General features: G+C 52.8%; 2 protein-coding genes across 3 annotated transcripts; both read left to right on the plus strand.

The window, feature by feature from the left end:
* Window positions 1–5,408: 5,408 nt before the first annotated feature.
* On the plus strand, window positions 5,409–16,176 carry NRBP1 (nuclear receptor binding protein 1). 2 transcript variants are annotated; one of them, XM_053459052.1, is made up of 18 exons: window positions 5,409–5,512; window positions 7,082–7,303; window positions 8,050–8,172; window positions 8,248–8,349; window positions 8,481–8,570; window positions 8,688–8,728; window positions 9,382–9,476; window positions 13,352–13,435; window positions 13,511–13,569; window positions 13,719–13,817; window positions 13,898–14,030; window positions 14,168–14,270; window positions 14,555–14,605; window positions 14,704–14,839; window positions 14,969–15,022; window positions 15,450–15,513; window positions 15,643–15,698; window positions 15,839–16,176. In XM_053459052.1, exons 2-18 carry the CDS (start codon window positions 7,112–7,114, stop codon window positions 15,935–15,937), a joined length of 1,581 nt encoding a protein of 526 aa, XP_053315027.1. In that variant the 5' UTR covers window positions 5,409–5,512; window positions 7,082–7,111; the 3' UTR covers window positions 15,938–16,176. The 2 variants fall into 2 exon arrangements, with proteins under 2 accessions (XP_053315027.1, XP_053315026.1); XM_053459051.1 differs by having other exon boundaries at window positions 5,426–5,552.
* A 4,002-nt stretch (window positions 16,177–20,178) lies between these two features.
* On the plus strand, window positions 20,179–21,015 carry LOC128484229 (coiled-coil domain-containing protein 166-like). Its single transcript, XM_053460552.1, has one exon. The coding sequence runs from the start codon at window positions 20,179–20,181 to the stop codon at window positions 21,013–21,015; it is 837 nt and encodes a 278-aa protein (XP_053316527.1).
* The last annotated feature ends 399 nt before the right edge of the window (window positions 21,016–21,414 follow it).

Below are 21,414 nucleotides of genomic sequence, written 5' to 3' on the forward strand. Positions count from 1 at the left end.
TAACCCCCAGCGCTGTATACAGTAATATAACCCCCCAGCGCTGTATACAGTAATATAACCCCCCAGCGCTGTATACAGTAATATAACCCCCAGCGCTGTATACAGTAATATAACCCCCCAGCGCTGTATACAGTAATATAACCCCAGCGCTGTATACAGTAATATAACCCCCAGCGCTGTATACAGTAATATAACCCCCCAGCGCTGTATACAGTAATATAACCCCCCAGCGCTGTATACAGTAATATAACTCCCCCAGCGCTGTATACAGTAATATAACCCCCAGCGCTGTATACAGTAATATAAACCCCCCAGCGCCGTATACAGTAATATACCCCCCAGCGCCGTATACAGTAATATAACCCCCAGCGCTGTATACAGTAATATAACCCCCAGCGCTGTATACAGTAATATAACCCCCCAGCACTGTATACAGTAATATAACCCCCAGCACTGTATACAGTAATATAACCCCCCAGCGCTGTATACAGTAATATAACCCCCAGCGCTGAATACAGTAATATAACCCCCCAGCGCTGTATACAGTACTATAACCCCCAGCTCTGTATACAGTAATATAACCCCCAGCGCTGTATACAGTAATATAACCCCCAGCGCTGTATACAGTAATATAACCCCCCAGCGCTGTATACAGTAATATAACCCCCAGCGCTGTATACAGTAATATAACCCCCAGCGCTGTATACAGTAATATAACCCCCAGCACTGTATACAGTAATATAACCCCCAGCACTGTATACAGTAATATAACCCCCCAGCGCTGTATACAGTACTATAACCCCCAGCTCTGTATACAGTAATATAACCCCCAGCACTGTATACAGTAATATAACCCCCAGCACTGTATACAGTAATATAACCCCCCAGCGCTGTATACAGTAATATAACCCCCAGCGCTGAATACAGTAATATAACCCCCCAGCGCTGTATACAGTAATATAACCCCCCCAGCGCTGTATACAGTAATATAACCCCCAGCGCTGTATACAGTAATATAACCCCCAGCACTGTATACAGTAATATAACCCCCAGCACTGTATACAGTAATATAACCCCCCAGCGCTGTATACAGTAATATAACCCCCAGCGCTGTATACAGTAATATAACCCCCCAGCGCTGAATACAGTAATATAACCCCCAGCGCTGTATACAGTAATATAACCCCCCCACACTGTATACAGTAATATACCCCCCAGCGCTGTATACAGTACTATAACCCCCAGCTCTGTATGCAGTAATATAACCCCCAGCACTGTATACAGTAATATAACCCCCCAGCGCTGAATACAGTAATATAACCCCCAGCGCTGTATACAGTAATATAACCCCCCCACACTGTATACAGTACTATAACCCCCAGCTCTGTATGCAGTAATATAACCCCCAGCGCTGTATAAATTTGTTAGAAAAATGCTTGCGTTATCGTAAATATTATTGCTGACAAAGACATCAGAAAGCAGAAAATGTCTAGTCTATGATATATGCACGAGTTCCCGCCAACACGCCTACTCTATGTTATTCTATATATATATATATATGTGCAAAGGGTCAAGTCTAGGCCATTCTTAATTATACAGCTTAAGAGGCGTAACCTGCTTGAAAAGTAACCAATCAGAATGATGCATGCTATTAGAAGTAGATAAGAGGTTATATAAACCATGTAATCCAAACATGTAATCAGACAACGCGTCGATGTATGTGTGTTGTGTGCCTTGTCTCGATTCTGCGCATGATCTAAATAAAGGAAAACTCTTTCTGAGGAGAATTCGACCATTAATTCAGCCACCAAAATTAATACAGGGGTCCCCTATAAGCAATTGGGCCGCACGGCAGTTCCGCTGTATACAGTAATAACCCCCAGCGCTGTATACAGTAATAACCCCCAGCGGTGTATACAGTAATATAACCCCCAGCGGTGTATACAGTAATATAACCCCCAGCGCTGTATACAGTAATATAACCCCCCCAGCACTGTATACAGTAATATAACCCCCAGCGCTGTATACAGTAATAGCCCCCAGTGCTGTATACAGTAATATAACCCCCCCAGCGCTGTATACAGTAATATAACCCCCAGCGCTGTATACAGTAATATACCCCCCAGTGCTGTATTCAGTAATATAACCCCCAGCGCTGTATACAGTAATAACCCCCAGCGGTGTACACAGTAATAGCCCCCAGCGCTGTATAGAGTAATATAACCCCCCAGTGCTGTATACAGTAATATAACCCCCCAGTGCTGTATACAGTAATATAACCCCCCGCACTGTATACAGTAATATAACCCCCAGCGCTGTATACAGTAATATACCCCCCAGTGCTGTATACAATAATATAACCCCCCAGCGCTGTATACAGTAATATAACCCCCCAGTGCTGTATACAGTAATATAACCCCCCCAGTGCTGTATACAGTAATATAACCCCCAGCGCTGTATACAGTAATATAACCCCCCAGCACTGTATACAGTAATATAACCCCCAGCGCTGTATACAGTAATATAACCCCCAGCGCTGTATACAGTAATATACCCCCCCAGCGCTGTATACAGTAATATAACCCCCAGTGCTGTATACAGTAATATAACCCCCAGCGCTGTATACAGTAATATAACCCCCCAGCGCTGTATACAGTAATATAACCCCCAGCGCTGTGTACAGTAATATACCCCCCTAGTGCTGTATACAGTAATATAACCCCCAGCGCTGTATACAGTAATATAACCCCCCAGCGCTGTATACAGTAATATAACCCCCTAGTGCTGTATACAGTAATATAACCCCCAGAGCTGTATACAGTAATATAACCCCCCAGCGCTGTATACAGTAATATAACCCCCCAGCGCTGTATACAGTAATATAACCCCCAGCGCTGTATACAGTAATATAACCCCCAGCGCTGTATACAGTAATAACCCCAGCGCTGTATACAGTAATATAACCCCCAGCGCTGTATACAGTAATATAACCCCCCAGCGCTGTATACAGTAATATAACCCCCAGCGCTGTATACAGTAATATAACCCCCCAGTGCTGTATACAGTAATATAACCCCCAGCGCTGTATACAGTAATATACCCCCCTAGTGCTGTATACAGTAATATAACCCCCCCAGCGCTGTATACAGTAATATAACCCCCCCCAGCGCTGTATACAGTAATATAACCCCCAGCGCTGTATACAGTAATATACCCCCCTAGTGCTGTATACAGTAATATAACCCCCCAGCGCTGTATACAGTAATATAACCCCCCCAGCACTGTATACAGTAATATAACCCCCCAGCGCTGTATACAGTAATATAACCCCCCAGTGCTGTATACAGTAATATACCCCCCCAGTGCTGTATACAGTAATATAACCCCCCAGTGCTGTATACAGTAATATAACTCCCCCAGCGCTGTATACAGTAATATAACCCCCCAGCGCTGTATACAGTAATATAACCCCCCCAGTGCTGTATACAGTAATATACCCCCATGCTGAATACAGTAATATAACCCCCAGCGCTGTATACAGTAATATAACCCCCAGTGCTGTATACAGTAATATACCCCCATGCTGAATACAGTAATATACCCCCCCCCAGTGGTTATGTTTTATGGCAGTACTAATGAAATCCGTTATAGACTTTCATTAGTTAAGAGTCCGGCTGGGTGATTAAGCGGCACATACACATTGTTGGTGTTGGTGGAATACTTTTACAAACTTTGTTTAACCCCTTAATGACAATTGACGGTCTGGGCATGTCACCTAAAAACAAAGGGTTAACGACAATTGACGTGCCAGGACTGTCATGACTTCGAACAGGTGCAGAAAGTGATTTTTATGAGCAAGTCCTAAAATTAGCGCTTTAGCTTAAAACGATTCTCGCATGGAAAGAGTTAAAATATTGGCATGTTAAATGCCCATGCGGTGTCTACTTTTAAAAAATGTATGATTTGACGGGGTAAATTGAATTGGCCGGGTTCAACAACGTTCCAATTCACACCGGGGGGGCCACACGTCTAATTTCCCATTAGAAAAATGCACATGTCCCAAATGTGGCCTTTTAGTTCCCAAAAACCCGACAAACCCATGCATGGGGGGTATCACTGCACTCAGGAGATGTTACTGAACACATATTGGGGTGTCGTGTGACTGCGACATATACCAGGAGCTGTAAATTCATACATAAAGGAGGTGCGTGGGGAAAAATACACAAAAAAATACTACTGCAAACAAAATGTGTGCATGCAAAGAGTTAAAATACCAGCATTTAAAATACCCTGGGGTGTCAAGTTTTCAAAAATCTATGGATTTATTGGGCACACTGAAATGGCCCGGCTCAAAGATGTACCAAATAGGGCACGGGCAGTGGATCACCAAATTTCAAAGTTCAACATTGAGAAATGCTCATGCCCCTAATGTGGCCATTTTTCCCCCAAACAGCCAGGCAGACCCATGCATGTGGGGTATCGCTGTACTCGGGAGATGTTGCTGAACACATATTGGGTGTTGTGTGACAGCGACATATACGAGAACCTTTTAATTCATACCTGAAGTCAAATATTTCTGGAAAAAAAAAAAACGCAAACAAATGACTACCACAAAGTTTGACAAAGGCTGGTAGTAGAATTAGTGCATAGAAAGGGTTAAAATTCCAGCATATGAAATACCTCGGGGTGTCTAGTTTTCAAAAATATATGGTTTGATGGGGTAAATTGCATTGGACGGCTTCAAAGATACCCGAAATAGCACATCGGGGAAGATTTACCAGATTTGGAAAAAATGGTTTTGAAATAGCAAAACGTGCAGAAAAAGGCAAAAAAACATAAAAACATTGGGTATTTCTAAACTCAGGACGAATAGTAGAATCTGTCTAGCAGGTTTTTTCATTAGCTTTTATAGATGAGTAAAACATGTTTCAAGTTAGAAAAAGTCCTTTTTTCTACATTTTTCACCATATTCTATACGTTTTTAATAGTAAATAATATGATACAATCAAACCAATGCCATCTAAAGAAAGCAACAATATATAACTTGTGTAGAACTGTATCCAAAAAATAAAACCAGTCATTGTCACGAAGGGGTTAATGTAGCAGAAAATGGGTTCCGCTATAAAAACGTGAGCTGGCGAACCGGAAAAGTTACGGTGTTCTGAGTTCTTCTACAAAGAAACCAAAAAGATGGCGGCTCGCGGAGACACTTTGCCGTCCGGCGTTCCCAGGATGTGCCGAGTTGTCACTTGTTCCTCTCAGTCAAACCTGATTATCTGCATTAGCCAATAGGGAAGTCGGGCAGCAACTAGACTCGTCTTGGATTGGTCGCAGCATAAGCGATCACGTTTAGTTGAGTGGGTGGAGCCAGTTCCCGAACGGCGTTAGGCCGTCAGTCGTCATTAGGCTGTCGGCGGCGTCACATCCGGGTAGTGGGATTAGGGCCTAGCGGTGAGCAAGCAGAGCCTCCACCCAGCACCGACCCCACACAGCGGCTTGGGCTCCCGGCAAGGTGAAAGTGGAGCCAGGGTTGGCGCTGACGATCCCCTGGGGTAACTGGAAATACCCTGGGTCGGCAGTGGGCTGGGCAACGGGCTATTGTTGAGTAGGTGGCAGTGGGGAAGCAGGTTATTCTGGCCCATACGAAGGCTTGGACATACACTGGGGCAAGTGAGAGAAGGGTGGGGCGACGGGGTATTCTAAGGGGGTATGAAGTATGGGGTTGTAGCCAGGGAAGGTCGGGGGTATGTGGGGTCTGGAATGCAGAGCTTTTCTGGAGGTGATGTTTGGGGTAAGGGGGTAATTACTTATTGAGCGCTTTTTGGTTTGGGGCAGTTAGTGGGGGCAGAGTTGTCAGTTGTTTGGGTGGTCCATAGTTTTAGGGGGTTTTGTGTTGGGGCACGTTTAGATTTTTCTTGGGTCCACAAAGTCTTTTTTGTGGTTTTTCTTGAGTCCACGCTGTGGTTTGAGGGGTTATTTGGGAAGGGGGGTATGCCGTGGCTTGAGGGGGTTATTTGGGAAGGGGGGCATGCCGTGGCTTGAGGGGGTTATTTGGGAAGGAGGGGCGTGCCGTGGCTTGAGGGGGTTATTTGGGAGGGGGCACGCTGTTGTTTGAGGGGTTATTTGAGAGGGGGCATGCTGTGGTTTGAGGGGGTTATTTGGCAGCAGGGGTTATCTGGGAGGGGGGCACGCCGTGGTTTGAGGGGATTTTTTTTTGGGGGGGGAGGTCGGCATGCCGTGGCTTGAGAGGCTTTTTTGGGGGAGGGGGGCACACCGTGGTTTGAGGGGTTTATTTCGGAGAGGGGCACACCATGGTTTGAGGTGGTTATTTGGGGGGGGCATGCTGTGGCTTGAGGGGGTTGTTTGGGAGGGGGCATGCCGTGGCTTGAGGGGGGTTATTTGGGGGGGGCATGCTGTCGTGTGAGGGGTTATTTGGGAGGGGGCATGCCGTGGTTTGAGGGGGTTATTTGGTAGCGGGGTTATTTGGAAGGGGGGCATGCTGTGGCTTGAGGGGGTTATTTGGGAGGGGGGGCGCCGTGGCTTGAGAGGATTTTTTGGGGGGAGGGGGGGCACACTGTGGCTTGAGGGGATTTTTTGGGGGGAGGTGGGGCACTCCGTGGTTTGAGGGGTTTATTGCGGAGAGGGGCACACCATGGTTTGAGGGGGTTATTTGGGAGAGGGGCACTGCGTGGTCCGAGGGGATTTTTTAGGGGGGGCAGGGTGTCACGCCTTGGTTTGGGGGGGCGCCGTTTAAGCTACTTTTTTTGTGTTGGGGTCCATTGAGGAGTCTTGGGGGGTATAACTTGGTTTAAATTTTGGGGTTCATTGAGGTTTTTAGAGGGAGGGACTCGGTTTGAGGGTTTTGTTGGGGTCCAGGAAGTTTAGGTTGCTATGGTTGGCTCTTCGGAGGGTTTGTGTTGGTTGGGGGGGTGCGGCTTTTTGGTTTGAGAAGGTTTGGTTGGGGGGCCGGGCTCTGTGGTTTGAGAGGGTGTGGTTGGGGGGGGTCAGGGTCTGTGGCTTTCGGGGGGTTTCCATGGTTTGAGGGTCTCCTTTGTTAATATGAGGCCCCCTCTGTTTTCAGAGCTGTTTATCTCCGACTTGATCCAGTAGAATGTCTGAAGGTGAAGGAAAGGTGGCTCCGGGCACCGGTTCTGATGCGAAGTCTGATAGCGTGTCCTCCGTGTCTCCACCGGTGAGCGCCCCCGCCGTGCCTGCGCAGGAAGAGGAAGAGGAGGAAAGCGAAGATGAGTCTGAGATCCTCGAGGAGTCTCCCTGTGGACGTTGGCAGAAGAGGCGTGAGGAGGTAGGGTGGGGTTACTGGGTTCCCCGTGCTGTGGCTTGTGGCCCGGTGTGGCAGTTTCATCTTCATTTTGGTAACTTGGTGCTGACCGGGCCCCTCAGTCGCTACAAGGTGCTTGTGAGTTCTCCCGGAACATTCTCCTGGCGTGGGCCGCTCTCCCTGCCACGTGTCCAGCCTCCTGCATCACTTTTTGGCTGCTCGCCACTCACGTTCTCTGACCGCCTATCCTGAGTCATCAGCTCTTCAGTGTCGGCCCCTGTCTGTTTTGCGCTTCCTTATCCCTGGCTCTTCTCCCTCTGCCCCTTATTCCACCCCATTCTCCACCTGCCTCCTCTGTCTCACTGTACTTAGTCATCTGTTTTGGTTAATTCAGGCCCATCTCGCCTACACCCCACGGGTGTTTTGGAATGGCCCCCGTCAGGTTAATGCAGAGACTTCTCTGCTCCCTGCTGCCCTCCTGCTGCCGGTTGCCGTTCCTGTGGCTGTCGGTATACGGGAAGTTACATCATGTAGGTGATACGTTCCCTTATTGAGTTTTTACCGGTGTCTTCCCTGCCACGTTACTGTAGCTGGTTTTGGATGTCTTGGTGGTTGTGGGGGTCGAGGCTTGTACCCTTCTGGCAACAGGATGAGGGCGGCCTCTGCTCTCCTGTTTGAGGGCACTGTGAAGGGGGCACCTCTGCCCCCTTGTTGGAGGCAGTGTGAAGGGGTATCTGTGCTCTGCATGATTTTGTATCTTGCCTCTGCAGGTAAACCAGCGCAATGTTCCTGGCATCGATAGCGCCTACCTGGCTATGGACACGGAGGAAGGCGTCGAGGTCGTCTGGAACGAAGTGCAGTTCTCTGAACGCAAGAATTTCAAACTCCAAGAGGTAAGTTGGAGACTCGGAAGCTTTAAGTCCGCCGGCCGCTGAGAACGACTCCTTACCTTCTGCGTCTGTCTGCAGGAAAAGGTGAAAGCCGTGTTCGATAACCTCATCCAGCTGGAGCATCTCAACATAGTCAAGTTCCACAAGTACTGGGCTGATGTGAAGGAGAACAGAGCCAGGGTACAGGGGGGGGCACTGACGGGGGGGGGAGGGCGGGCAGGAGACGGGGAGTGATTACTGGATGGGGGCACGGTTTGTGCACTGGGATGGTGCAGAGGCTCCTCTATGAATTGTATGTTTGGTCCTCACAGGTGATCTTCATCACAGAGTACATGTCCTCCGGGAGCCTGAAACAGTTCCTGAAGAAGACAAAGAAGAACCACAAGACTATGAACGAGAAGGTATCTTGCCATGTCGACCTCGTGCCCCCTCGTGCCCCCGTACCGACGCCCTCCAGCCTTTGCTTGTTGCGCGGCCGTGGTGGGCAGTCCTTGTGACTTCTTTCTTTTTGATTGCAGGCGTGGAAGAGGTGGTGCACCCAGATCCTGTCGGCACTCAGGTAATTCACTCATTCGGTTTGCTGATCTCTTTTCTGAGGAGGAGAGACATCCAGACTAGCGGTATTTCTTCGCTGAGAGAGTTGTTTGCATGGAACTGCCCCGGGGTAGAGGGTGAGAGAACTTAACCCTGCGTGGGACTCCTGAAGACATGATCTTATAAGCAGCCAATGGCTGCCTCTCAAGTTTTAGAGCCGTCTGTCACGTGTCTCTGGGTCACTTCCTGTTCAGATCTTCTCGTTCTTTTGTGAAGGGGCTCAGACTCCTGTCCCTTACGTTCCCCTCGCAGGAAGTCACCCGTCACCGTGTATCGGTGCTCCTCAAACTCTTCCCGCAGCCAGCTCTGGGTGTTGCCTTTTGTGTACCTTACTGACAGGGTTATTTGTGAGCGTCTACGGGGTTAGAAATTTCAAGTGTCTGTGTATATATTAGGGAGGCTGACGGGAGGGGGTAGCAATAAATCAATTGACCGGAGGAGGTGGTAAAACACGTTCATGGGAGGGGTGTGTATATATGATGAGGTGAATATGGTAGACGCTGTGCTTGGTGCTGCCTTCCTCGGTTCTTGGGGGGTTGTGGGTCTGTATCTGTGATTTTTGGCGTTTGTGAGCTGCGGGGGGAGCCCACCTCATGCTGCCGTCTCTCTGTCGCACAGTTATCTGCACTCCTGTGATCCCCCGATTATCCACGGAAACTTGACCTGCGACACCATATTCATCCAGCACAACGGGCTCATAAAGATCGGATCTGGTAAATCATGGCTTTTTCGGCTGTAGATTTTTTTTTTTCCAGCTGCTTTAACTGAATGTTTGCTGGGCTTGCAGGCTTGTATTAACCTGCACCGTGTGGAGCGCTGACTGCCAACCTCCCCCGGCTAACGCTCGCCAAGACACACACAGTAAATAGCGCGTTCCGAGAATGGGGTGGTCAGGATACGGTAAGCAGGGCCCGTGGATAAGACCCACGTTTAGGATTCCGGTGCCAATCCTATGATGTCTGGCATGTAAAGAGTGCGCTACCATTTGAGCTAATTCCCTAAAACTCCCTAAACACAGAGCCAGTATACAGCACTCAGCGCCGGGTATACCAATAGTAAATGGAGTGGGGTGGACACAAGGAGACAACAGCAAACATGGAGGCCATACGAGGAGTCAGGATACAGCACTCAGCGCCGGGTATACCAATAGTAAATGGGGGGGGGGCACAAGGAGACAACAGCAAACATGGAAGCCATACGAGGAGTCAGGGTATACTGATAGTAACTGGAGGGGGGTATAAGGAGCCAGAATACAGCACCCAATGCGGCTTTTACCAACATTAAGCATCAGAGGCTGAAGGACGGTATGATGAGACACCCTTTGTGTAAAGCCAAGAGTGCCACAAAGCAGGACGGGGGACATGGTGAGGATCATACCAACAGTAAACAGCAAGGGGTGCAAAGGACCTGGATACAATACCCAGTGCGGGTTATACCAACAGTAAACAGCCAGAGGTACACCTTCTGCGATGGGTCATACCAACAGGAAAGGGGGGTTTCCATGGGTTTGGATGTGTCTGCATGTCTGGTAACCCCTGCCAGTGTACGCACTGATGGGTATTTTGGTTTTGCCCCCCCCCCCGTGTGTGTGACGTTGCCCCCCAGCTGTTCCATCCACTCATATACCTGTCTGTTTTATCTCCTGCTTCGGCTGTTCTGTTGCCCACCAGTCTTTCATAGGATTTTTGCTAATGGTGAGATACATTTCCAGCTCCTGTGATGTGCCGTTTATTGCCATGTTCTGTAGATCCTCGCTGGCTTCTCTGCAAGGCTTCCTGGTTGCCCCCTCACTCACGTAATTGCCCCACATACAGATGGCGTGCGTAGCTGGGGGGGTTAGTTTAATTTGTGCGCATGGAAACGTTCACCGCCATTCTGCTTTCCCCCTGCCCCGCGAGTCCAATGCGTGTAGCGGATCACCGGGGTGAGTTTCTGGAGGGGCAGTTTGTGTCCCTGCTGTGGGCTTTGTTGCCCCAGTCTGGCCTTGCAGAGGGGGGGGGTACCTGCTTTCTGGCTGTAGGCTGCTCTCTGCTCCCCTGCATGTAGGAACCCGACCCGCTGCATGTCTCTTCTGTAGAGTGCTTTTTGTCTGAGCCCCTCTCATCCTCATTGCATTGCTTCCCTTAGAGCTGCCTCTGTGGGGGTCTCTGCGCTGCCCTTGTGGTGGGATTTATGTACTGCGCTTAGAATGGGCTCTTCAGGGCTCTCTGCTGCCTTTAGGATTCTGTGGGGGGACGTTTAGAAACGCGGTGGAAATGTCTGACTCCCCACTATAGCACAACGCATACAAATGAGACGGTTTAATGCCCAACACCCCACTATAGCACAATGCATACTAATGAGACGGTCTAATGCCCCCCCAACACCCCACTATAGCACAATGCATACTAATGAGACGGTCTAATGCCCCCCCAACACCCCACTATAGCACAATGCGTACTAATGAGACGGTCTAATGCCCCCCCAACACCCCACTATAGCACAATGCGTACTAATGAGACGGTCTAATGCCCCCCAACACCCAGCTGTAGCACAATGCGTACTAATGAGACGGTCTAATGCCCCCCAACACCCCACTATAGCACAATGCGTACTAATGAGACCGTCTAATGCCCCCCCAACACCCCACTATAGCACAATGCGTACTAATGAGACGGTCTAATGCCCCCAACACCCCACTATAGCACAATGCGTACTAATGAGATGGTCTGATGCCCCCCCAACACCCCACTATAGCACAATGCGTACTAATGAGACGGTCTGATGCCCCCCAACACCCCACTATAGCACAATGCGTATTAATGAGACAGTCTAATGCCCCCCCAACACCCCACTATAGCACAATGCGTACTAATGACAGTCTAATGCCCCCGACACCCCCAGTGTAGCATAATGCGTATTAGTTAAACCCCACCCCCGACACGTTTCTTCGAGCCGGCACTGGACGGTGAGTAAATCTCGTGGCCGCACGCGTCTCCGTATATAATATACACGTATGTAATAGTGAAAGTGGCGCATTTATGTGGGGGGATCTTCAGAATCACTCCATACATTTGCCAAGGGGGTCCCGTGCCGATGTAAGGTGGCCTCTCGTTGGCCGGATGTCTCTTTGATGGGAGTTTATTGGCGGCCGGTGTCGTGGCGTATGGTCTCGCGTGTCAGTCCGGCGTGGTGGCTCCTCGTGCCGTTATGTGTGAGGGAAGCCGGCGGCGCTCTGAAGGCAAATATCTTTTTACTTAAACGTACCGGACAGTCTTACCCCAGAGACACTGGGGCCGGCGGCAGGCTGTGGCGGGGCCGGCGGCAGGCTGTGGCGGGTCCGGCGGCAGGCTGTGGCGGGGCCAGCGGCATCTGTTTGGCTTCACTCCACTCTCGTGTTCAGGCAAAGGAAGCCCCTTAAAGAAACGCTGTTGCAACTGGGAGTGTTTAGTACTGGGTTCTCGAGACGCGTGGAACCGGCAGCGCTCGCCTGTGGGAGCGTTTAGTACTGGGTTCTCGAGGCGCGCGGAACCGGCCGCTCTCGCCTGTGGGAGCGTTTAGTACTGGGTTCTTGAGACGCGCTGAACCGGCCGCTCTCGCCTGTGGGAACGTTTAGTACTGGGTTCTCGAGACGCGCTGAACCGGCCGCTCTCGCCTGTGGGAACGTTTAGTACTGGGTTCTCGAGGCGCGCGGAACCGGCCGCGCTCGCCTGTGGGAGCGTTTAGTACTGGGTTCTCGAGACGCGTGGAACCGGCCGCTCTCGCCTGTGGGAGCGTTTAGTACTGGGTTCTCGAGGCGCGCGGAACCGGCCGCGCTCGCCCTGTGGGAGCGTTTAGTACTGGGTTCTCGAGGCGTGCGGAACCGGCCGCGCTCGCCCTGTGGGAGCGTTTAGTACTGGGTTCTCGAGGCGCGCGGAACCGGCAGCGCTCGCCTGTGGGAGCGTTTAGTACTGGGTTCTCGAGACGCGTGGAACCGGCCGCTCTCGTCTGTGGGAGCGTTTAGTACTGGGTTCTCGAGGCGCGAGGAACCGGCCGCTCTCGCTTGTGGGAGCGTTTAGTGCTGGGTTCTCGAGGCGCGAGGAACCGGCCGCTCTCGCTTGTGGGAGCGTTTAGTGCTGGGTTCTCGAGGCGCGCGGAACCGGCAGCGCTCGCCTGTGGGAGCGTTTAGTGCTGGGTTCTCGAGACGCGTGGAACCGGCAGCGCTCGCCTGTGGGAGCGTTTAGTGCTGGGTTCTCGAGACGCGTGGAACCGGCCGCTCTCGCCTGTGGGAGCGTTTAGTACTGGGTTCTCGAGGCGCGCGGAACCGGCCGCGCTCGCCTGTGGGAGCGTTTAGTGCTGGGTTCTCGAGGCGTGTGGAACCGGTTAAGGAGCGCCACCGCTGCGGTTGGGATGTGTGTTCAGGCTGGGCGGGGGGTTGTGGGTGGTCATGTGGGGAGGTCTTCCTGCGGGGGTCCCCGGGGAGTCTGTTTCTGTGTGTGGGACACAGTTATGCAGCGCTGCACGACGGGTTTTAAGGTTTAAGAGTTAGTGGGGAGAGGCTTCAGAGGTATTTACCTGAGTGTCAGCTCTGCTGTCGAGGCCATTCTCACTCTGTCATTCTCTCCCTCAGTGGCTCCTGACACCATTAATAATCACGTGAAGACCTGTCGGGAGGAGCAGAAGAATTTGCACTTCTTTGCCCCAGAGTATGGCGGTAAGAGGGGAGTGAGTGTGAGTGTGAGTGTGTCTGCGCGTGCGGCAGACGTCTGATCGCTGTGTCTTGTTGCAGAGGTCACCAGCGTTACCACGGCGGTTGACATCTACTCGTTCGGGATGTGCGCGTTGGAGGTGAGACTGCTGTGCGGGTGGGATGTCGCCTGTGAGGGTGGTAGCGGTGTGAGTGCGCCCGCGGGGTGGTGACAGTGGGTTCTGGGTGTATAAATGGCTGCCCCCTCCAACCCGGGTGGCATTAACCCCCTGCGCTCTCCGCTCTGTAGATGGCCGTGCTGGAGATCCAGGGGAACGGGGAGTCGTCGTACGTCCCCCAGGAGGCTATAAATAACGCCATTCAGTTCCTGGAGGATCCGCTGCAGAGGGTAATGATGTCACGATGGAATGATGTCATATGTTTTGGGGTGGGCGCTGTGCCGTGGGGTAATTCTCTCGTTCCCTGCAGGAGTTTATCCAGAAGTGCCTCGAGGCCGATCCCAGTAAGCGGCCTACGGCCCGTGAGCTGCTCTTCCACCAGGCCCTGTTTGAGGTCCCGTCTCTCAAGCTGCTGGCAGCGCACTGCATCGTGGGACACCAGCGTAAGTCTGTGGGGGATGGGAGGGTAGGTCAAAGGGTTAATACCCGGGACCTTTTTATTTGGCTGGGTTATTATTGGCGCCGCATCGCTGCCTGTCGTTGCCCGCGGTTACAGTGAATGTTGATGTTCTTCCCCCAGATATGATCGCAGAGAATGCTTTGGAGGAGATGACCAAGAACCTTGACATGACCGCGGTGTTCGCCGAGATCACTCACCCCAACCGCGAAGGAGTTCACTTGATGTGAGTGCGCGGGGTCCACCGGCAACGCCGTCACCGCGGGGCGGCCACGAGAAACGCGGCTTATGTATATACCACAAGAACAGCCGTCTTCACTTCCTCTAATTATCCCGCCTCGTATTCCTTGTTGTTGCCGCCATTTTAATTCTGGGGAGGGGAGGGACTTTCAGGACCACAAAGCAATCAGATGATGCTGGCTGTGCCACGGGCTGCCACCGGCCCCAGCTCCTTACCTCGCAGTAATGGTATGGAGGGGAAGAGACTGAACTCGTGTCTCTCTCTCTTAGGTTCTCTCAATCCCCCGCCCTGGAGCTGGACAAGTTTCTGGAGGATGTCAGGTGAGTGTGCGTTGTGTGAGTGACCCTCCCACGGGGAGCCTCTGAGGAGCGCGCAGCTCTCCGGGACGGGTTTTGCAGTGACTGTTGGTTTCTGGCAGGAATGGGATTTACCCCCTGACCGCCTTCGGGATACCCAGACCCCAGCAGCCCCAGCAGGAAGAGGTAACTTCTCCTGTCGTGCCCCCTTCGGTGAAGACCCCCACTCCGGAGCCTGCGGAGTTAGAGACCCGTAAGGTAGGCCACATTGTACAGACGGGGTTCCGGCTTCGCGTGTGGAAGGCGTGTGATGCTGATGGCGTGTGATGCTGATGGCGTGTGATGCTGATGGCGTGTGATGCTGATGGCGTGTGTTTTGCCCTTTAGGTGGTGCAGATGCAGTGCAACATCGAGTCCGTGGATGAGGGCGCCAAGCACCACGTGAGCGATTTTGGGTTTCCCGGGTTAATGAGAAGCGAGGCCCTGCGGCCGGCACGGCTCTCGGCTGATATTACCCCGGGGTGGGGTAGATTAATGCTGCGCCCCCCCATGTACAGCTAGCATAAGAGTAACTCACGGGGCCTGCATTCAGCAGGGTGGCCCTTGACAGTCCTGCCACTGTTTTAATGCCTCTCGGTGTTGGTGGCCCCCCTCGCTCCCCCTCCCTCGGTGTTGGTGGCGCCCCTCGCTCCCCCTCCCTCGGCGTTGGTGGGCCCCCCTCGCTCCCCCTCCCTCGGCGTTGGTGGGCCCCCCTCGCTCCCCCTCCCTCGGTGTTGGTGGGCCCCCCTCGCTCCCCCTCCCTCGGTGTTGGTGGGCCCCTCGCTCCCTCCCCTCCATCTTAATGTCTCTTCTCCCAATCTCTCTGCAGCTCACTTTGCTGTTAAAACTGGAGGACAAGCTGAACAGACACCTGAGCTGTGACCTGCTCCCCAGTGAGTCACCGTGTCCTTACCGTGTGAGCCCGTGGTGTGCCGCCGCGTGCTGTGCCGGTTTGTCAGTAAAATACGTTTTTTTTGTTTTTTTTATACAGTAAAACTTTATCGTTCACACTTTTGTTTCAGATGAAAACATTCAGGATCTGGCCGCAGAGCTGGTCCAGCTGGGTTTTGTCAGCGAGGTAAGTTCCAGTTTGTGCCCCGTGGAGGGGCGGCTGGATGTTCTCTGGGGTAAGTGCCGGTGTATGGCACTTCTGTAGCCCCCCGGTGTGATCTGTGGTGGGGGCTCGTCTGATCGGTAACCGTGGTTCTCTCTCCGCAGGCTGACCAGACCAGACTGGCCTGCACCCTAGAAGACGCTTTCAGCAAGTTTTACTTTGCCCGTAACGGAAGTCTGACGGCCGTAACGGTTTCGTCGTAGCAGGGACACCGCCGAGGGCCCGTCCGCGCATGGCCTGGGGTCTCGTCTTCTGCAGCGGCGTTGGCCCCCTTGGCTGGGGTTTGATGCCTTGTTACACAGATGCCAGCCGTGCATCTCGGGCCTCCTGTTTCTATATGCTGTAGTTGTGCTTCTGCCTCTCAGGGGCCGCACGTGGGCTGTAAGAGGGCCACGTCCCGTTTCATCTGTACAGAGGCAGCCGTTTAGCTGCTCAGATACTGTCTTTAGTGGCCCTCCCGGCCCTTCCTGCACACGTCTGCTTGGTGTGTTGGGGGTGGCCACGTTGCTGTGTTTACGCATTGAACGTGTCCGGCGGGCTCTGTATAATGTTAATACTGTGGCTTGTGAACGGCCCCCCAGAGTGCCCTGGATGTGTCTCTCCCCCCCCCCCCCGCTGCCGCATTCTTGTTACTTACCGTGCGTCATGGCTCCAGGGAAGCGGGTGAGGTCCAGGGCCCAGATCCTCCCCCATCGTGACGGTTTGTGCCCGTGGCTAACGCTTGCCGCGGGGTCTGCTGCCCCTTTTCATGCCACATGTAGCCTGCTGTGAAAGCCGTGTGCTGCTCGCTTGTAGCGTGTGGACTCGTGTCCCGTTATTCTGAACGTCTCTGTATTGTTTACATGTATCGCTCGTTTCACTCGGGGGAGCAGAAGTGGCCCTCCCAGTGCAGACTGGAGCCACGCTGGTGGTTGATTCTTTGGGGGGAGGTCGGGGAGGTCAGTGTATTTTGGGGTGAGGGATGTGGTGGGACGTAGTGTTTGCGTTACAGGCCGTGGCACTCCATGCGGTATGGCTACCATTCGGGCGGGGGGGGTGACCTTGGTGGGCTCCTACACTCTAGATGGTTTGTTCTGATTGGGGCAGCTGCTCTCCACTATGTGCGTGGCCTGGGCTCACGTTGAAGGGGCCCCTGGCTGGCTGAGTGGGCACGCGTCGGCTCCGTGGGGCCCCTGGCTGGCTGAGTGGGCGCGCGTCGGCTCCGTGGGGCCCCTGGCTGGCTGAGTGGGCGCGCGTCGGCTCCGTGGGGCCCCTGGCTCTGCCCTTCGCCTGACACGTTGTCAGCAGGACCTGTCCGTGGAATCTCGGATCTTCACGTCGTCCATTATTTTTTATTTGTAAGGAATGTTTTTTTTTTTCTGTAAATAAATCTCGGTTTGTTGTATTTATTCACCGTCTCACTTCGTTTTTTCCCGGTTTTGGTGTCGGAGCCACGGAGTTCGATTCTTTCACCGTGACACGCTGCACGTGGGCCGATGCGGCCATCATGGGACACGGGGAATGGGCCCAAGGACCATCATATGGGCCGTGTAACGGGAACCGGGTAGGCCGGAAGGGCCCCTGTGCGTCTTGGCCGCTTGCCCCACGCTCCGGATGCGCTTTATTGGGGAAGCAGAACAACCAGAGAAAGTGATTCGCCCACCGGTATCTAGCCAATGGGTGCTAAGTACCTGGGGCACGACAACCAATCAGATTAAACAAACAGTGCAGAACATTAACCAATCAGGACTGGTAAAAGGCATTTACTCAAAATGGGCGATAAATGCGGGGGGGGGGTTTACTGCAGGAGTGACCGATTTAGAAAAAGGGTCCGCATGGCGACATTAAAATGGACAACCAATGAACTGCAGTCAGAGGGGAGGTACTGTGGGAGCGGCCACGTTTTTGAATGTAGCTCGTGGTTTTGTGTACGGTTGCTAAGCGACAGCCGGTAGGTCTCGCCTCCCATTAACTCCCAGTGCCGTCCACGCAGGGAACCGGTGAGTTTGTGCTAGGAATCTTTTTGCACCGGGACCCCTGTCTGTGAGTTATCGGGGGTCTGCGTGCGGCTCTGATTGGTGGGAGTTACGGGGCGTAAATGTTCTGTGGGTAAATGGTGCGGGGGCCGTGTCCTGGTTGGGGCAGAGCTTGGAAATGACCCCCTGGCTGTATGTGGCCCTTCGTCAGCAGGGATCTGTCTTTGTGGCTGGGACCCTCGTTCTGTCTCTTACGTGACGTCTCTCTGCTGTCAGACCCCACGAGTGTCTCGCTCCCGGCGGCCGGCAGTTTGCATCTCTGGCTCTGTTGGTTTCCGTTTGTAGGTGAGAAGTGCTGCCTGCCGACCCGACGTGCTTTCAGGGGGATTTACAACCCCGAGGGGGACTCTGTCTGCCATCCCCCGGCCGCGGGCAGATGAGCCAAAGACTCAAACCTTAATCAGTCGTTGGTCTCGTCTTAGATTCAGGAGCCGTATGTCTATCCCATGCGTGTTTAATACCCTCACTGTATTACCTTCTACCACTTGTGCTGGGAGGCTGTTCCACTTATCCACGACTCTCTCAGTAAAGTAAAACTTCCTTCCATTCTATCTCAGTCTCTGACGTTTTAGTTCTAGATTCTGGTCTCTTGTAACTTTTCTCCTTCTTTATGTATTTAAATGCCCCCCCCCTCTCTCTCTCACCCGTCTCCCTCTGTAAACCGTTCCCCGTTTTAGTCGCCTCCTCTGAACTCTCTCCAGAGTGTCAATATCCTGGGGATGGGTACCCCAGCACTGTACCCACTACTCTGTGCAGTGAGGCAGAGATGTATAAACCTGCTCCCTGTCGGTACTTTTCTCGGGAGAGACTCCTGGATGTGAGAGGCGGAGGTCAGAGCTCTTACAGCTCCCCGCAGGGCCGGGAGTCAGACTGTCGGCAGGGCGATGGTTCGTGCATGTTTCCCGTCAGCTAACTAGTATGAGAGATGTTTCCCGTCAGCTAACTAGTATGAGAGATGTTTCCCGTCAGCTAACTAGTATGAGCGATGTTTCCCGTCAGCTAACTAGTATGAGAGATGTTTCCCGTCAGCTAACTAGTATGAGAGATGTTTCCCGTCAGCTAACTAGTATGAGCGATGTTCCCGTCAGCTAACTAGTATGAGAGATGTTTCCCGTCAGCTAACTAGTATGAGCGATGTTTCCCGTCAGCTAACTAGTATGAGCGATGTTTCCCGTCAGCTAACTGGTATGAGCGATGTTCCCGTCAGCTAACTAGTATGAGCGATGTTCCCGTCAGCTAACTAGTATGAGCGATGTTCCCGTCAGCTAACTAGTATGAGCGATGTTCCCGTCAGCTAACTAGTATGAGCGATGTTTCCCGTCAGCTAACTGGTATGAGCGATGTTCCCGTCAGCTAACTGGTATGAGCGATGTTTCCCGTCAGCTAACTGGTATGTGCGATGTTCCCGTCAGCTAACTAGTATGAGATATGTTTCCCGTCAGCTAACTAGTATGAGAGATGTTTCCCGTCAGCTAACTGGTATGAGAGATGTTTCCCGTCAGCTAACTGGTATGAGAGATGTTTCCCGTCAGCTAACTGGTATGAGAGATGTTTCCCGTCAGCTAACCAGTATGAGAGATGTTTCCCGTCAACTAACCAGTATGAGAGATGTTTCCCGTCAGCTAACTAGTATGAGAGATGTTTCCCGTCAGCTAACTGGTATGAGCGATGTTTCCCGTCAGCTAACTGGTATGAGCGATGTTCCCGTCAGCTAACTAGTATGAGAGATGTTTCCCGTCAGCTAACTGGTATGAGCGATGTTCCCGTCAGCTAACTAGTATGAGAGATGTTTCCCGTCAGCTAACTAGTATGAGAGATGTTTCCCGTCAGCTAACTAGTATGAGAGATGTTTCCCGTCATCTAACTGGTATGAGCGATGTTTCCCGTCAGCTAACTAGCGTGAGAGATGTTTCCCGTCAGCTAACTAGCGTGAGAGATGTTTCCCGTCAGCTAACTAGCGTGAGAGATGTTTCCCGTCAGCTAACTAGCGTGAGAGATGTTTCCCGTCAGCTAACTAGCGTGAGAGATGTTTCCCGTCAGCTAACTAGCGTGAGAGATGTTTCCCGTCAGCTAACTAGCGTGAGAGATGTTTCCCGTCAGCTAACTAGCGTGAGAGATGTTTCCCGTCAGCTAACTAGCGTGAGAGATGTTTCCCGTCAGCTAACTAGCGTGAGAGATGTTTCCCGTCAGCTAACTAGCGTGAGAGATGTTTCCCGTCAGCTAACTAGCGTGAGAGATGTTTCCCGTCAGCTAACTAGCGTGAGAGATGTTTCCCGTCAGCTAACTAGCGTGAGAGTTGTTTCCCGTCAGCTAACTAGCGTGAGAGTTGTTTCCCGTCAGCTAACTAGCGTGAGAGTTGTATCCCGTCAGCTAACTAGCGTGAGAGTTGTATCCCGTCAGCTAACTAGTATGAGCGATGTTGTCCCCAGATGCCACCCAAAATTAAGTCTGGGGGTAAAGCCGAGGAGGACGCTGGACGGGATGTTCCTCCGGACGCGGCCGGTGATGGAGGGAAGAGAGAAGTGAGCGAGCGAGAGGCCCTCCTGCAGCAGGAACACGACAAGCTGACGGCCGAGCAGGAGGCGCTAAGGGGCCGCTTGGAGCAGCTGCGCCGGGAGAACGAGTTCCTCCAGGAGGAGGCCGAGAGGGTCCGCGTGGAGAGCCAGGAGTATTTGTCGTACATGAAGAAGAGGAGCCAGCGGCGTCAGGACGCCATCGTCAGCCTGAGCGACCAGAACCAGCGGGAGCTGCAGGACATTCAGCAGCAGAAGGGAGAGCTGCAGTCCCGCCTCGACGCAGAAGAAGCCGAGCTGCGGGAGCAGCTTCTCCAGAGAGAGCGTGAGCTGGCCCGGCTGACACGGGAGATCGGAGAGCTGCGTCCGGCGAGGGAGCTGCAGACGGAGCAGATCTCCCTCATAAAGGAGCTACAGGACCAGGTGATGGCCGCTCGAGGAAGACATGCGCAAGCGCTGCTGGCGGTGCAGGCTGCGTTTCTGCAGGAGAGGGCCCGATGTCACCAGGACTGCGAGCTCCAGCTGCAGCAGCTGTCGGAGGAGGCCCAGGCGGAGGCCACGCGAGCCCTGCTGGAGGTCAGCGCCAAGACCGAGGAGGAGAACCGGCAGCTCCGGCAGGAACTGCTCCGTCTGATCGGCCATGCGCGCCTCCTGCAGGAGCGGAAGCAGAAAGTGACGGATCAGAACCAGCGGCTGCGGAGGGAGAGCCGCGAGGAGCCAGGAGAAGCCGGGCTCCCGCTACAACGGGCCTAAAAACCTCCTCCTCGAGTCTCCCACCTGTCCCAGAGATACCCCTGTCACTGATCCCCCCCCCGTCACTGATCACCCCCACACCCCGTCACTGATCACCCCTGCACCCCCCCCGCCACTGATCACCCCCACACCCCCGTCACTGATCCTCCCCAGCACTACGAGAATACAATAAAAACAAAATATGAATGATCGTTTTTACCCAAAAATCGTGCTCCGCGAGTGTATTTACTGCGCCGATCTTCGATTATTGTGCAAGGACGTAATGAAGCCAATCGTACGGTGGGACAGACTGGGGTATACTGGGGCAGACTGGGGTATACCGTGATCTACTGGTACATACTGGAACAGACAGGCAAATACTGGGACAGGGTGGGGTATAATGGGGAAGACTGGGATACA

This window comes from Spea bombifrons, chromosome 3 (assembly GCF_027358695.1).
Source record: "Spea bombifrons isolate aSpeBom1 chromosome 3, aSpeBom1.2.pri, whole genome shotgun sequence".
Taxonomy (NCBI): Eukaryota; Metazoa; Chordata; class Amphibia; order Anura; family Pelobatidae; genus Spea; species Spea bombifrons.